This window comes from Pongo pygmaeus, chromosome 13 (assembly GCF_028885625.2).
Source record: "Pongo pygmaeus isolate AG05252 chromosome 13, NHGRI_mPonPyg2-v2.0_pri, whole genome shotgun sequence".
NCBI classification, from domain to species: domain Eukaryota; kingdom Metazoa; phylum Chordata; class Mammalia; order Primates; family Hominidae; genus Pongo; species Pongo pygmaeus.
In genome coordinates this window covers 19,264,068-19,279,043 of record NC_072386.2, presented here as the reverse complement: position 1 = coordinate 19,279,043, position 14,976 = coordinate 19,264,068, and the positions used below count along the sequence as shown (strand labels likewise).

The following is a 14,976-nucleotide window of genomic DNA, read 5'->3' as shown; positions in this document are numbered from 1 at the left end:
TTGTCTGGTGCCCTCAGACTTCATTGGCTCTTAGGTGCACGAAAACAGCCCTACGTAAGCTGTCAGTGGAGTCTCAGCTACTGTGAGTGACTATCTCTGCCACTCCCCTTCACACCCCCAGTACCAAATGGCCAAGGACCAGCCAGCCCCTTGGTGTTCCCTTCCCTGAACTTGCTGCATTCTTTTCACGCCCCCCAATGCTTGCATATTTTTTGTCCTCTGTGCCTAAAAGGTCTTGCTTGCTTCATAACAATGTCCTGTTCCACCTGCATGGCTCAGTTGAGAGGCTTCTGGTCACTGCTGCCCCATCTGACCTCACTACGTCCTGCTGCAGAGCCCCTCAGTGCTGTCAGCCCCACCCTCCCTGGCCCCCACCTCAGGTCCTTGCAGTCTGTCCCCATGGCTGGTCTGTGAACTCCAGGACCTTCTCCCTTTCTGCTTTATTCATGTCCAAACCTGCTCTGATCCAGGAACTCACGTGCATCTATATTTATAACATATAACGGAGACCCAGGGTTTACCCTGCAAGCCTGGGAGATTGTTTATTCTCTTCAGTTTATTCATTCATTCATTTTAATGCTGGTGGGGACCCACTGAATCAGTGATTCTTAGCCCTGTTTCACATTAGAATCATCTGGGAAGCTTTGAAAACAAAACAATACCCAGCCCCCGCCCCACTCCCCAGCCCCACTTCCCCGCCCCAGAGGTTCTGATTTAATTGGTTTGCAGTGGGACCTGAACCTTACTATAGTCTAAAAGCTTCCCAGGTGTGCTGAGGTTGAGAACAACAGCGCTCAATTCTTGCTTCCCCATGTGCCTGAAGATAAGAATCTCTTGAATTTGGGCAAACTACCTATGGGCCATACACTTACAGCACCAGCACTGAGTCACCCAGAAGTGTGTTAGAAATGCAGAATTCTGGGCCCAGTAAACCAGGATTGGTATTTAACAAGTTCACCAGGTGTGCTGTGTGCACATTACAGATTGAAAAGCATTGACCTAGATTCTAGGTCCTAGATGTCTGGTTAAAAAATAGATCACCAGGCTGGGCATAGTGTCTCATGCCTGTAATCCCAGAACTTTGGGAGGCTGAGGCAGGAGGATCACTTGAGTTTGAGACCAGCCTGGGCAACACAGTGAGACCCTGTCTATAAACAATAAAATAATTAGCCAGGCGTGGTGGCACACATCTGTAGTCCCAGCTACCTGGGAGGCTGAGGCGGGAGGATTGCTTAAGTCTGGGAGGTTGAGGCTGCAGTGAACTGTGATCATACCACTGCACTCCAGCCTGGGAGACAGAGTTAGACCCTGTCTCAAAAAAACCATATATATATATATATAAAATATATATGAGATATATATATATATATAATATATATGAGATATATATATGATATATATATGAGATATATATATGAGATATATATGAGATATATATATGAGATATATATATGAGATATATATATGAGATATATATATGAGATATATATATGAGATATATATGAGATATATATATATGAGAGATATATATGAGATATGAGATATATATATGAGAGATATATATGAGATATATATATGAGATATATATGAGATATATATGAGATATATATGAGATATATATGATATATATGAGATATATATATGAGATATATATATGAGATATATATATGAGATATATATATGAGATATATGAGATATATATGAGATATATATGAGACATATATATGAGATATATATGAGATATATATGAGATATATATGAGACATATATATGAGATATATATGAGATATATATGAGATATATATGAGATATATATACATCTGAGATATATATATGATATATATAATATGAGATATATGAGATATATATATGAGATATATATGAGATATATATACACACGTATACATACACATATGATATATACACACATATGATATATATACACATATGATATATACACATATGATATATACACACATATATGATATATACACACACATATATATATGATATACATATATAATCAGTTCCAAGACAGACTAAATTAGAATCCCCAGGAGAGAGGCCAGTTGGCCTGTGTATATTTAACGCTAGCCCTGGCTGATTCTTGTCAGGCAATTTTGGGAAATTATAGCTTTAAATTGACATCCTGACCCATAATAGTGACCTGTGGTTTGAAACACAGGGTCCTGCAGGGCTCAGGAATGTGTAAGTGAATGAGCCTGCAGCCCAGAGGGGAAACAGTCCTAAGGAAAAATGATCAGCATTGCTTGAGAGCCTCACATACAAAGTGCTATGAGTGTTGATAGGAGAGGGAAGTTGTACCAGCTGCAATCAAGGAAGGCTACTTGGGAAAGGTGATCTGTAAAGGAAAGCTAAGATTCAAACAAGGTGGGTTCCAGAAAAAGCATGGGATGAGAAAAAGTGTATAAGAAGGAAGACACCAGGTGGCTTTCTCCCTATCATTATTTTGGTACCCCAGCTTTTTCTCCCAGCACACCAACAGGCAAAGTTTATGCCCCCTGACAAGTCCCAGAGCTCAGAAAGATTGGTGACCTCTGGGTAAGATCAGGGACACCTTACTTGTTGTCTGAGTGACACATACTTGTGAAATACAAACATTTTTTTTTTAAATGATGACAAATACTTTAATAGGCTAGAGTGGCAGTCCCCAGCCTTTTTTTTTTTTTTAATACTTTAAGTTTTAGGGTACATGTGCACAATGTGCAGGTTAGTTACATATGTATACATGTGCCATGCTGGTGTGCTGCACCCATTAACTCATCATTTAGCATTAGGTATATCTCCTAATGCTATCCCTCCCTCCACAAACACATTTTTACCTACCAAGGGCCAAGTCAATGAAACAAGCAGCAGTTGCACAATACTGTGTGTGTTTCCCAAGCAGCCACATAACATGTCATTTCCTCTGATTTTCACACACTTTGTGTCCTCAAAGAAGTCCCGTGACCTATCTGAGTTATGTACCTAGTGAGAGATGAGGCTGGGACTCTGCCACTCCTATTGTTTCGGGGGAGCTAGCCACAGATGCGCAGTGTGATAGTTGATGCTTTCCTTTTTCCTGGCACTTGTTCAAAGGCCCAGGTGGATGGTGAGCTGCAGGGCAGTGGGCAGCCTGGCCTTGACCCCAGGGGAGTATCTCCTGAGCTCCCTCATCATAAGACACCCATGGGGAACCTGTGAAAAATATCGACTTCCAGGGCTGACCCAAGACCTCCTGAATAAAAATCTCCAAGCAGAGGTCCTAGGAATTTGTATTTTTATAAGAACCATGTGTAAACCTTAGGTGAGGCTAGTTGGGCAACACCGAACTTGATGTAGCATGCTGCAAGGTCAGAATACTTGGGTTTGCATCTTTCATCCACCACTTCCTAGTGATGTCACTGGATAGCCCCCTACCAGCCTCAATATCTCCATCTACAGGATGAGGGTCCTTCCTGGTGACCATGTTCCAAGACCCTGAGGGAGGTTCCCCATGATGGCAGATCCAGTGCGATGGAAGCTCATCCTCCTTCAGGTATGGAGGGGGCAGTGGTGCTCAGGGACGCAAAATGCCAACCTTCTCTCTTGTCCTTGGGGCAGAAGGGACCATGCAATTTCTCTCTAGATTCCATTCACCTCCAGGCTGTGACCTCCCTCTGAGCCTCCACCACTAAATCCAACTTCTGCTTTTCCTAGCATCACTTCACCTTTCTGAACCTCAGTTTTTCTTTTCTGATATATTTTGCTGACTTCTTTTATTTTTTATTTTTATTTTATTTTTTTGAGACGGAGTCTTGCTCTGTTGCCCAGGCTAGAGTGCAGTGGCAAAATCTCTGCCCACTGCAACCTCCACCTCCTGGGTTCAAGCATTTCTCCTGCCTCAGTCTCCCAAGTAGCTGGGACTATAGGCACCTGCCACCACGTCTGGCTAATTTTTGTATTTTTAGTTGTGGGGGGGTGGTGGTTTCACCACGTTGGCCAGGCTGGTCTTGAACTCCTGACCTCAAGTGAACCGCCTGCCTCGGCCTCCCAATATACTGGGATTACAGACGTGAGCCACCATGCCCGGCCTGTTTATTTTGAGACAGGGCCTCCCTGTGTTGCCCAGGCTGAAGTGCAGTGGCAAGATCTCAGTTCACTGCAGTCTCCACTTCCTGGGCTCAAGTGATCTTCCCACCTCAGCCTCCCAAGTAGCTGGAACTACAGGTGTGCAGTACCACGCCTGGCTAATTTTTGTATTTTTTTTGTAGAGATGGGCTTTCTCCATGTTGCCCAGGCTGGTCTTGAACTCCTGAACTCAAGTGCTCCTCCCTCCTCAGCCTCCCAAAATACTTGGATTACAGACATGAGCCACCACACCAGGCCTGAACTTCAGTTTCTCATCTGCACAGCACGGCTCCCATTGTAGGAGACCAATGCATGTACAACATGAAGCACACATAGAGTAAACCTGCCAAGATAGGATCTTTTATCATTGCTACTTCAGCTAACAAATACTTATTGAGCACCTACTGTATGCCAGGAGCTGTCCTAGATCCCTGCTTGTGTGGAGTCTGCATTCTGGTTCCGTTCTAGTGGGTGGAGACAGACAATAGATAATGAACACAATACATGTTTAATATTTAAAGAACAAAGCTGCTGCACAGATTTAACATTTAAACAATAAGACAATAATAGGTTTAACCTTGACATAAATAAATGTAATTATTTAAATTGTAAACACAACAGATGCTTTTTTTTTTTTTTCTGTTGCCGAGGCTGGAGCGCAGTGGCACAATCCCGGCTCACTGCAACCTCCGCCTCCCGGGTTCAAGCGATTCTCCTGCCTCAGCCTCCCAAGTAGCTGGGATTACAGGAATCTGCCACCACACCTGGCTAATTTTTCTATTTTTAGTAGAGACAGGGTTTCGCCATGTTGGCCAGGCTGGTCTCAAACTCCTGACCTCATGTGATCCACCTGCCTCGGCCTCCCAAAGTGTTGGGATTACAGGCATGAGCCGCCACTCCTGGCCAACAGATGCTTATTATTTGGATAATAACTATAGTGTGTTAGAATTAATTTAAATAACAGAGAAAGATGGGATGTTAGAGGATGCTGAGAGAGGGGATGGAGAGAACTCTGTGAGCACTACTCTGGGACGTCCAGCTGGAGAGGAAGAAGATCTTAAGAGCTGTGGTCCTAACTTCAGGAGATGTCCAGTGAGGCTGGAGCATTTTTTATTTATAAAATAGACTCCACTTCTTGCCTCCCACAGGAAGCCTTTCTGGCATCCTAGACCCTCTTTGCTTTGAAGTCCTGTGGCTACACTGGCCTCTGCCATCACACCTTGTTCTCATCCTAGCTGACCTCTGAAGGTTGATGACGCGAAGCCTTGCTAAGGGCAGTCATTCAACACTGCGTGTAATCTTTACAGCAACCCTGTGAGGCTGCTGGTTTTGTGCTACTTTGCAGCAGAGGAAGTGGAAGCTTTTGCAGTTTGCCCAGGTCACACAGCTGGAAAGGGATGGAATTAGACTGTGTTCCCCCTGGGTGATGGCTGTTTCTCTGCTCACCTGCGTCCTGGACCTGAGGAGGGCAGGGCTCCTTCTGAACTTCTCTGGGTTTCCCCAGCCCCAGCTCCAGCCCCGATCCTGGCTCTCTCACAGGGGCAGAGGGAGGGTCTACTGAATGGGAGGTAAGGGGCTTGCCCCTAGGGTAAAAGGACAACTGTTCCGGCTTGCTGGGACCATCCTGGTGTTAGCCCTCGAGTCCTGCACCCTGAAAAGCTTCTCTTATAGGGACAACTACTCACCCTACATGCAGAGCCCAGTCTCCTGTCCAACCCCATGAGTAGCCTGAACTCCTGCTGTCCCTGAAGAGAAAAGCTACTTATAGTGTGCCTCATGTTTTAGGCAAGGTCCAAGTTGCTAAAAGTCTTTAAAGGTAACAGGACAGCTTTTCTGTGGGGGCACTCCTGGACACAGCAGTGGAAGAGGAACTGATGCATCTCTGGAGGACAGAAGTCTTGAAGATGTACCTACCCTTTGACCTCATAATGCCCCGTCTATTAATTTCTCCTTACAAAAAAACCAGAAATATGGATAAAGATTTCTGAACAATTCCCTGCAGAGCTGGTTATACAAAAATTCGAATAAGTTACATTAAGGTAGAGGCCAGGTGCGGTGGCTCACGCCTGTAATCCCAGCACTTTGGGAGGCCGAGGCAGGAGGATTATTTGAGGTCAGGAGTTCCAGACCAGCCTGGCCAACACGGTGAAACCCCATCTCCACTAAAAATACAAAAAGTAGCTGGGCATGGTGGTAGGTGCGTGTAATCCCAGCTACTTGGGAGGCTGGGGCAGGAGAATTGCTTGAACCCAAGAGACAGAGGTTGCAGTGAGCTGAGATGGTACCACTGCACTCCAGCCTGGGCGACAAGAGCGAAACTCTGTCTAAAAAACAAAAACAAAAACAAAAAAAAACCAGAAAATACCATACAGCTATAAAAAAAAAGATCATATTGTAGGAGATTTAATAACAGAGGAAAAGGGACACGACGCTATGTTAAGCAGAAGATGGAGGCTATGGAACTACGTAAACATGGCTTGAGCCCAATTTTAATTTAAAATAATTATATACATGCATAGAAAAAAAGACTGAGGTGATACTTCAGAACGTGAATGTACTTTCTTTGAGTTTAGGGTAATTTTTATTTTCTTCTTTATATTTTCCTGAAATACAAATTTCCACTACTAATACAAGTAAAAAAAAAAAATTTTTTTTTTTTTGAGACAGAGTCTTGCTCTGTCACCCAGGCTGGAGTGCAGTGGCCCGATCTTGGCTCCTCCGCCTCCTGGGTTCAAGCGATTCTCCTGCCTCAGCCTCCCAAGTAACTGGGACTACAGGTGCCCATCACCACACCCGGCTAATTTTTGTACTTTTAGTAGAGACGGGGTTTCACCATGTTGGCCAGGCTGGTCTTGAACTCCTGGCCTCAAGTGATCTGCCTGCCTCAGCCTCCCAAAGAGTTGGGATTACAGGTGTGAGCCACTGTGCCCGGCCACAAGCACAAACTTTGTGGTTTTTTTTTTTTTTTGAGATGGAGTCTTGCTCTGTCGCTCAGGCTGGAGTGCAGTGGCAGGATCTCGGCTCACTGCAACTTCGCTTCCTGGGGTCAAGTGATTCTCCTGCCTCAGCCTCCTGAGTAGCTGGGATTACAGGCATCAGCCACCATGGCCGGCTAATTTTTGTATTTTTAGTAGAGACGGAGTTTCGCCATGTTGGCCAGGCTGGTCTTGAACTCCTGACCTCAAGTGATCCGCCTGCCTTGGCCTCCCAAAGTGCTGGGATTACATGTGTGAACCACTGCGCCAGGCCACAAAGTACATGTTAATTTTATAATCGGAAGTCAGTAACTTTGAAATAATATTGCATAAAATTGTTCTGTACTGAGCTCTTCTGATTTGACCTGACCTCCCTTCCCAGTGGGCATGAATGGGCATGACTTTAGAGTACACTGCAGAGGGAAAAGCTTGGATTGGGAGTCAGAGGGAGCCTCTCAGCTCTTGCTGAAGTTGTTTCCTCTGCCTAGGATACCCCTACGCCCTGCATGTGAGGCCTGGCTCAGATGCCACTTCTACTGTCCCTTCTGCTGGAGCACCCATCATCCATTACTCTGCATTGCCTGCCATTTATCTGTTTACATGCCTGCCTCTTCCTTCTCTGGGCCTACAGAAGCTCTCCTTCTGTAACTGACAGGGTGACTTGGAGGTGGCGTTTCTGCTCCCTGGGACTGGCTGCAATACTAAAGAAAACCACACGAGGGCACTAGAGCCACACTGGTGACTTCCTGCCATCCTGGTCAGATCATGGCTTCGGAAACTGTCCCCTAAGCCAGAGATGACACCAGTCACTACAGGCCTGGGATGCTCCCACTTGGGGGAGCCAATGAGGAAAGAAATGGCTCATCAACTCTGAGAAGAATCCCCCAGCCCTACCCTAGTCTTCCCAGAGCTGCACTGGCCAAGGCGACCCTTGGAGCTGGTCGCCCTCAAGCACCCCAAGGCATGTGGAGAGGGACTTGCTGTGTAGCCTTGAGCATGCCTCTGTCCCTGTCTGGGCCTCCATTTCTGGCCCGCCTTGCTGGCTGTCTGTGCAGGGATGAAGGCATCTGGCGACCCACCGCTTCCTGTGGACTCTGATGAGGAAGGGGTTTCCTGTGCTCAGTCTCCTGCTCCTGGTCACCAGCTTGCCGCATCTGTTTCATGCTCAATGTGTGTTAAATTGAACCGAAAGAGAAATACCCGCCGCCACCACCACCCACCACCACGCAGAACACAGTCTAGAGGTGACCTTTCCTCCCTCCCATTCCTGGTGAAAGAGCACTGGCATTGCCTATGGCCCCTCGGTCCTGACCAAGCTCAGGAATGCTTTCTGTCACCAGGACCATGTGCCAGGGCTTTGCCCTCCCCGAGCACAGGCGTTCCCCGGGCGTGTGCGTGTGCGTGTGCGTGTGTATGCTGGGGCATGGGGGTGTTGGTGTCAATGCTCTGACGGAGCCTGACAGTTGGAGGTGTGGATTCTGGGACACTGGGATGTGTCGGGGAGGTGGGGGAGAGGGGGAGAAGAGATGAACCAAAGCCCAGGAGTCCTGGGGAGTGGGGGAGGAAGGGGGCCAGCAGGGGAGACAGACAGCCACATTCTTGAAAAGGAGGAGGAAGGGAGGGAGGAGTGGCAACTCAGTTCCTGCGGGGGCGGGGGGGGTGGGGGGGGGGTCGAGGAATCACTCCAGAGCAGGCCCCCAACATGCTGGGGAATGCTGTGCCCCTTCAGGTGTAGGTGAGGAGGGGCTTGGGTGCAGACCTCCCAGGTGGACCTGGGCTGCCTAATGCTGTCATCATGGCGATGGTGGCAGGCAAACAATGGCAGATTTTGTGCCAAGACTCATGTCCTGCCCTTCTCTCCTTAAGAATTCAGCTCCTCTAGGAAACAAGTGGCCAGCATCTCCCCATCTTTGGGGAGACCCTCCCCCTGCCCTGCCTGCCCTGTTCATTTGCCTCTGCAGGATGAGGCCTCCGGAGTCCCAGGAGTCTGGCCACCTCCCACCAAGGCAGGCTGCACCACATCAGGCTCTGATGGACTCACCCTGATGATTCTACCACCTGTTATCTCTGCATAGACCATCCAGCCCGCCAGGATCTCTGCTGAACTCCTACCATCCCCCAAGGCCCAACTTTCCCTGACTGCTGCAAGCAGATTCAATTCTCTCATCGGGATCCCACAGCTCCTTGGGTTGTTTTTACACGCTGGAAACTTCTTGAGACCAGGGGCTGAGTCCCATTCACCACTGCATCCACCAGACCTGAGGACCAGTAGGTACTCAATGAATGTCTGCTGAACGAATTCATTTATTTCCATTGAGCTCATTAGGCCTCTCTCTTCCTCATAATTAGGAAGCAGAAAGGTTGCTTTTTCCTTTAACAATCCACCTTTGGAAGCTGATGGCAAGAGCTCAGCTTTTGCAAGCGAAGGCGGTCCAGCTAGATTCCTGGGGCACATGGCTGCATTAAAAAACAAACAAACAAAAATCATGCATGCTCAAGGAGGTGCATTTAAATGAGACACTGTGTGGCCAGGCACCCGCCTGGAATCCCAGGACTTTGGGAGGCCAAGGTGGGAGGATCCCTTAAGCCCAGGAGTTTGAGACCAGTAGCCTGGCCAACATGGCAAAACCCCATCTCTACTAAAAATGGAAAAATCAGCTGGGCATGGTGGTGCATGCCTGTAGTCTCAGCTATGTGGGAGGCTGAGGTAGGAGGATCACCAGAGCCTGGGAGGCAAAGGTTGCAGTGAGTGGAGACTGTGCCACTGCACCCCAGCCTGGGTAACAGAGCAAGACCCTGTCTCAAAAAAAAAAAAAGACAAATGGTAAACAAGACACTTGTAGTATATTAAGAGCTTCACATTAAATATTCATCACTATACAGTGTGTCACATAGAATTGGAATGTTACAAGAGACTTCAGCAGTAGGTGGCTGGTTTGAGGCTCCTGGCAGGGATGCAAACAGCCCCAAGGAGGGAGGTGGAAAGGCCAAGGGGCACCTGTGTTCCAAGCGCGCCTGTGAACAAGTCCCCGTGGGGTTCTGGGAGGTGCGCCCACATCTAAGACTGTGGGCCCACATCTAAGACTGCACTCCCTCTGAATGGCTTGCCGAATTTGGTCTTCGCTGATCACCAATTCTGGAAGGGTGGTGAGACAGCTGGCTGGACAGCTGCCTGATTCAGCCAGGACCCTTCAAGGGTGTCTGTGGGCCAACACCAAATGCCAGCCTGCTCTGCTGGCAGGGCTTCTACCTGCACAATCCCTAGGGCTGCAAGAGCAAATGGGGACCCTGGCTGCCGGTCCTTGCCAGGCCCTTGGTCAATGACATCACTGCTTCTGAGAGAGCGTCTGGGGAGCTACTGGAACTTCATGTTCAGAATCTTACAAAGGGGGCCGCTGGTTCTGGGAATGGGCAGAGGGAGCCTGCAGGCTCCACCCTGTTACCCGGACGCCTTGCAGGAAGCTGCTTCAGGTTTCCCTCCTGCTCACACTCAGGCCACAGAGGGGCCCCGGCCCGCATCCGCCCTGTGAGAGCAGGGCCTGCCTCCTGAAGCCTCGGAGTCTTTGCACCCCTTTCCTGCGAACAGCTGCGCTGTGAGCCTCTCTCCAGGAGAGGGTGTCAGCCTGGGCCATTCTTCTGACTTCAGGACGGGACTGGCAGGCAGTGGGGCCCTCTTCCCCTACAAAGCCTTCTTTCTTTCTGTGGGCGCCATCCTGTTTGGGGGGCTGCCAGAAGGGCCCTTGACTCCTCAGTGCTCAAGGACAGAGCTGCTCAAGTGGTCAGGCATTATGGTCAATAATAAAGCCAGCAAAGAAGGGAGACACAAAAACAGCCGCTAGTGCTGGAGGTCTCAGACAAAATGCCGAGGGCGCGACGTTGTGTGGCAGGAGCTTTTCTTTTCTCTCAAAGAAATCCAGCTCAATTTTTTCCCCCATTAATTGGCAGCAGATGAAAAAAAAAAAAAACCCCAAAACAAAAACCAAACCAACGCCAGTAACCTGAATGCGAGTGTTTCTGAAAGGGAAAAGCTGTTTCAATTGTTAGATGTCCAAGAAAACATGAATACAGGCTGACAGAGGAAACGGTCACAATTAGAGGAAGAAGAGGGAGAGGTTCATAAAATTAAGGGAAAAAAATTCTTTTCAGCAGCTCCCATCCTGTAAGCTGGCTCCTCTGCTGGCCTCTGTCCCTGAGCGGGGCAGAAGGTTGGGCCTCCCAGGGAAACTTCAGGAAGACGAAGGCCAGGGACAGAGGGAGGGTCCCAGGAATACCCTAAGAGGCCAAGTCAGGGCCAGAGGACACAGCTGCCAGCTTCCACTGAGACCCTCCCAGAGCCTTTTCTGAGGAGCGGTCTGCCCGGGAAGACTGTCTACAGATAAGGACCGTGAGGTGCGGCCCCACCCAGCAGCCTCAGGAAGTGGCAGGACCTGAACTTGCCAGTGTGAGGTCTCACCCTCCTCCCCCGCCGGAGGCTTGTTCCCCCTCTTCCTCAGCCTCCCATGGGCCTCCTCTGAGGATAAGCCTTGGGGTCCAGGCTCCTCTTTGGACAAGTGCCAACTCCTCACTCATCTTGTCATTTTCCACCTACCCTCCCACTCCCCCAAAGGAAAGCACGAATCGTTCCAGGGCGTCCCTGCCTTCCTCCCTCATTAAGGGATGTTTTAGGAAATGCCAAACAGAAAAGGAAAGGATTGGCTTCTTTAAGGGACTAAACCCAGGCCACAGCCAGCGTGGTCTCCGTGAGGGCTGGGCCACATGGACTGCCAGACAAGGCCCGGGAGGAAGACCCAAGAGGCGGACTGGTCACTAAAGGTGGGTCACCAAGGGCAGGGCTTTGCACAAACCGCTGAAGTCCACGCAGCTACCTAAAGGGGCAAGGCTCTGTCCCAGCTCGACACCTGGCCTTGGCGAGTCCTCCTTCTCCGGGCCTGTGTCTCTGCATGTGAACAGTGAGCTGGAACCACCTCCAAACAGTCTCTAAAGACATGAGCAGCGCTGATGTCTGAACCTGCTGATGACGTTCAAACTCGGCCCCTTGTGCTCTGCCCAGGTGGGCCAGGGATGACAGTCGTCAAACTTCCAGTTCATTCAGACCAGCTGGTGCCTGGCGAAGGCTCTGGAACCCTTGTATCTCATTCAGGAGAGGGCAGCCACATCTTCATGCTGCTGGGTGGGTGGAAAAAGCAGGAGAGCTGAGAAACAGCCTCATCGGGGCTGCCTGGCCTGTGTGGGAGGACCCTGCTACGGCAAGCAAGAGAAAGGTCGCGCGCGTGTGTGTGTGTGTAGGTGTTCTTGTGTGTGGAAGCAGTGTGGACCACTGAGGGCTCAATGTCCCTGGGAGGTCAGGATTCTCTCTCCTCCATGGACAGTGTGGCAGCAAGGCCATGCAGAACCAATGAAAGAGCATTGGCTGCAGAACCGCTCTGCTGCTGGTGAGCTGTGTGGCTTTGGGCAAATGATGTTCCTTCTCTGTCTCCCTTTCCCTACATGTTAAATACCTCCCAGGTGGTGCTGACAGATAGTGGGGAGAGAGCCCTTTGTAGCCAGCTGGGTGCTGTGTCTAGGGGTTGGGGGGGGGGTGTCAACACAGATGTCCCACTGCAGGAGGGAAAGACTGGTTGTTTGATCAACACTGGAGGCTCCTGACTATGTCCACTGCTGAAGCCTGAACTCTGAGCTCTGGGTTGACTCCCAGAGTGCTACCGACTGCCTCAGCCCAGTTGCCAGAGCAGACGGCTCTGGTGTCCAGAGCTGCTGAGGGCTGGAGCTGAGGCCTCGGCCTCCCTCCCCTCCCTGGGGCCTGCCACAGCAGCAAGCCCAGAGGAGACACACCTTGCTCTGGGAGTGAAACCAGCACTGCCCCCTCTGACACCCTCTGCAGTATATCAAAAAAGGATAAGGCTATATATTAAATGACTATTTTATTTACACACCCTATTCATAAATAATTGAATCCTCTTTTTGACTGCACAATGATTCCTTGAAGATCGCCTAATGATTACACTGAGTGACTACAAGTAGATCAGCGGGCTTACCCATCTGTGTGTGACCACCTTCTCACATCTGTACTCACACACTCACACAGACACACACATACACACCAGCGGAGGCGGGAACCCCGGGGCCTCCGGGACTCTCAAAGCACCAGCATTTGGCTCCCAGCATCAGTAGGGGGGCTCTTGTGAGAAAACTTTGCCCTGTACACAGGTGTGAATTTGAGACAGCTGGAGAACAAAGAGATGTCAGCCAGGGAGCTCCCACCCCACCCTACCCCGCCCCTCGGAGCTGGTCTGCCTTTGTTCATCCTGGAAGGCATCTCTTTGGATTTGCAAATATTTTAATTCACAGAAACTCAAGGAGAGGGTGGGGGTGGGGGCTGGGGTGGTGTGTTGCCGCCCTTCTGTCTTTATCCAGGCCTTCTCCAGCCCCCGTAAGTGGCAACAGCATTCTAGAGACATGCAGTGGTGTGCTAGTACCATACACACAACACAAACGACATAGCCAGCTACAGTGGCTGGGCTGGTTGGTGGGGGGGGCCTCTGGCACCTCCAAGTCTCAGGCTCTGTCACAGAGCAGGGCAGGTCTGGTCCGCTCACAGGGTCCTCACAGCCACGGGATAGAGGAGGGACAAGTGCTCGGCCCCTTTGATGGGTAGCTTTCTGGTGGTGTAGTAGTGGATGACTTCCGGGACACTGTCGAACGGAGGGCTGTTCTGACCCAGAATGTATTTCTCTTTGGTTTTGGCCAGTTTCATGTGCATAAAACCCTGGTTGCTCCTGTGAACAAAACACAGAGGTTATCAGAACTACCCCTCTGACACTCAGGCTGAGGCCAAGGGTCTCCTCAGCTGTCTGGGACAGAAGGGATCCCAGCCATGAAGTGGCTGCGAGCTGCACCTCTCCAAGCCAGGACCGAGGCCCAGGACCAGATGAAATGCAGCTGCACCCAAGCGCACCCCCAATTCCGGCATCTGACCCGGAACCAGCAGCAGCCGCCACTGCTACAGGAGAGCATTCCAACATTGAGCGCTTCTAGGGGCTTCTTCAGAAAAACCAAACCAAACCAAAACAAAACAAAACTTAGTCCCTATTTCTATTACCAGTGCATATCCCTGTTTAAGCCTTGCCTGACAGGTGCAAAGTGTGTTCATGTCCCCCAGTGTCATGACAAGTGGGTAGGGCAGGGGTCATCACCCCCAGTTTCCAGAGGAGGAAACTGTGTGGCAGGGATGGCAAGTGATCTGTCCTTCCCTTTCAGTAGCAGGAAACTGTCACTGGGAAGGGGCCACCCAGCCAGGGACTACATTTCCCAGCCTCCCTTGCAGGCAGTTAGCCATGTGACTTGGCTTAGCCACTGGAAGGTGAGCAGAAAGTCTGTACTACCTGCCCTTCTTCATAAACCCTGTCTCCTGCAAGGTCCAGCCTGTGTTGCCTCTGCTGGGTGGTTTTCCAGGCTCCCACAGGCAGAGCTCCTTCCTTCATCTGGTGGCACTGAGGACACGCATGCCTTCCTGAACTGTAGGTACTTAGCCACCATCTTGGCTCCTCTGAGCATGCCACGAAGCAGGGCCCAGTCTATGTCCACCATGCTTGGCTTCAGACCTGCCTGGGAGGAGCCACCTGAAGTCTGCTCAAGGAAAAGCAGTGGGTGGGTTCCTCAGAGATCAGAGCAGAGCCTGTGTGCCCACATCCCTTGCAGCCCGCCTGCATCAGCTCACGAGGGCCAAGGCCTCGGTCCTCCCACCAGCATTTTCCTGGCCCCAGCAGACCTTTCCCAGCTCTCACCGGGGCTGCAGTCACACTGGATCCCTCACCCCTCCACCAGCCTGCCCTCTGCCTGCCCACTCAGTTCCACACCTTTTATGATTCTACTATGATTCTGCCACCACACC

At 50.0% G+C, this 14,976-nt stretch overlaps 1 protein-coding gene across 1 annotated transcript in view; it reads right to left on the bottom strand.

The window, feature by feature from the left end:
* Nucleotides 1-12,993: 12,993 nt before the first annotated feature.
* SHB (SH2 domain containing adaptor protein B) overlaps nucleotides 12,994-14,976 on the bottom strand; it is a 150,424-nt gene continuing 148,441 nt past the window's right edge. The window contains exon 6 of the mRNA XM_054500236.2: nucleotides 12,994-13,861. Coding sequence (XP_054356211.1) covers nucleotides 13,678-13,861 — 184 coding nt within the window. The 3' untranslated portion in view covers nucleotides 12,994-13,677. The remainder of the gene's footprint in view (nucleotides 13,862-14,976) is intronic.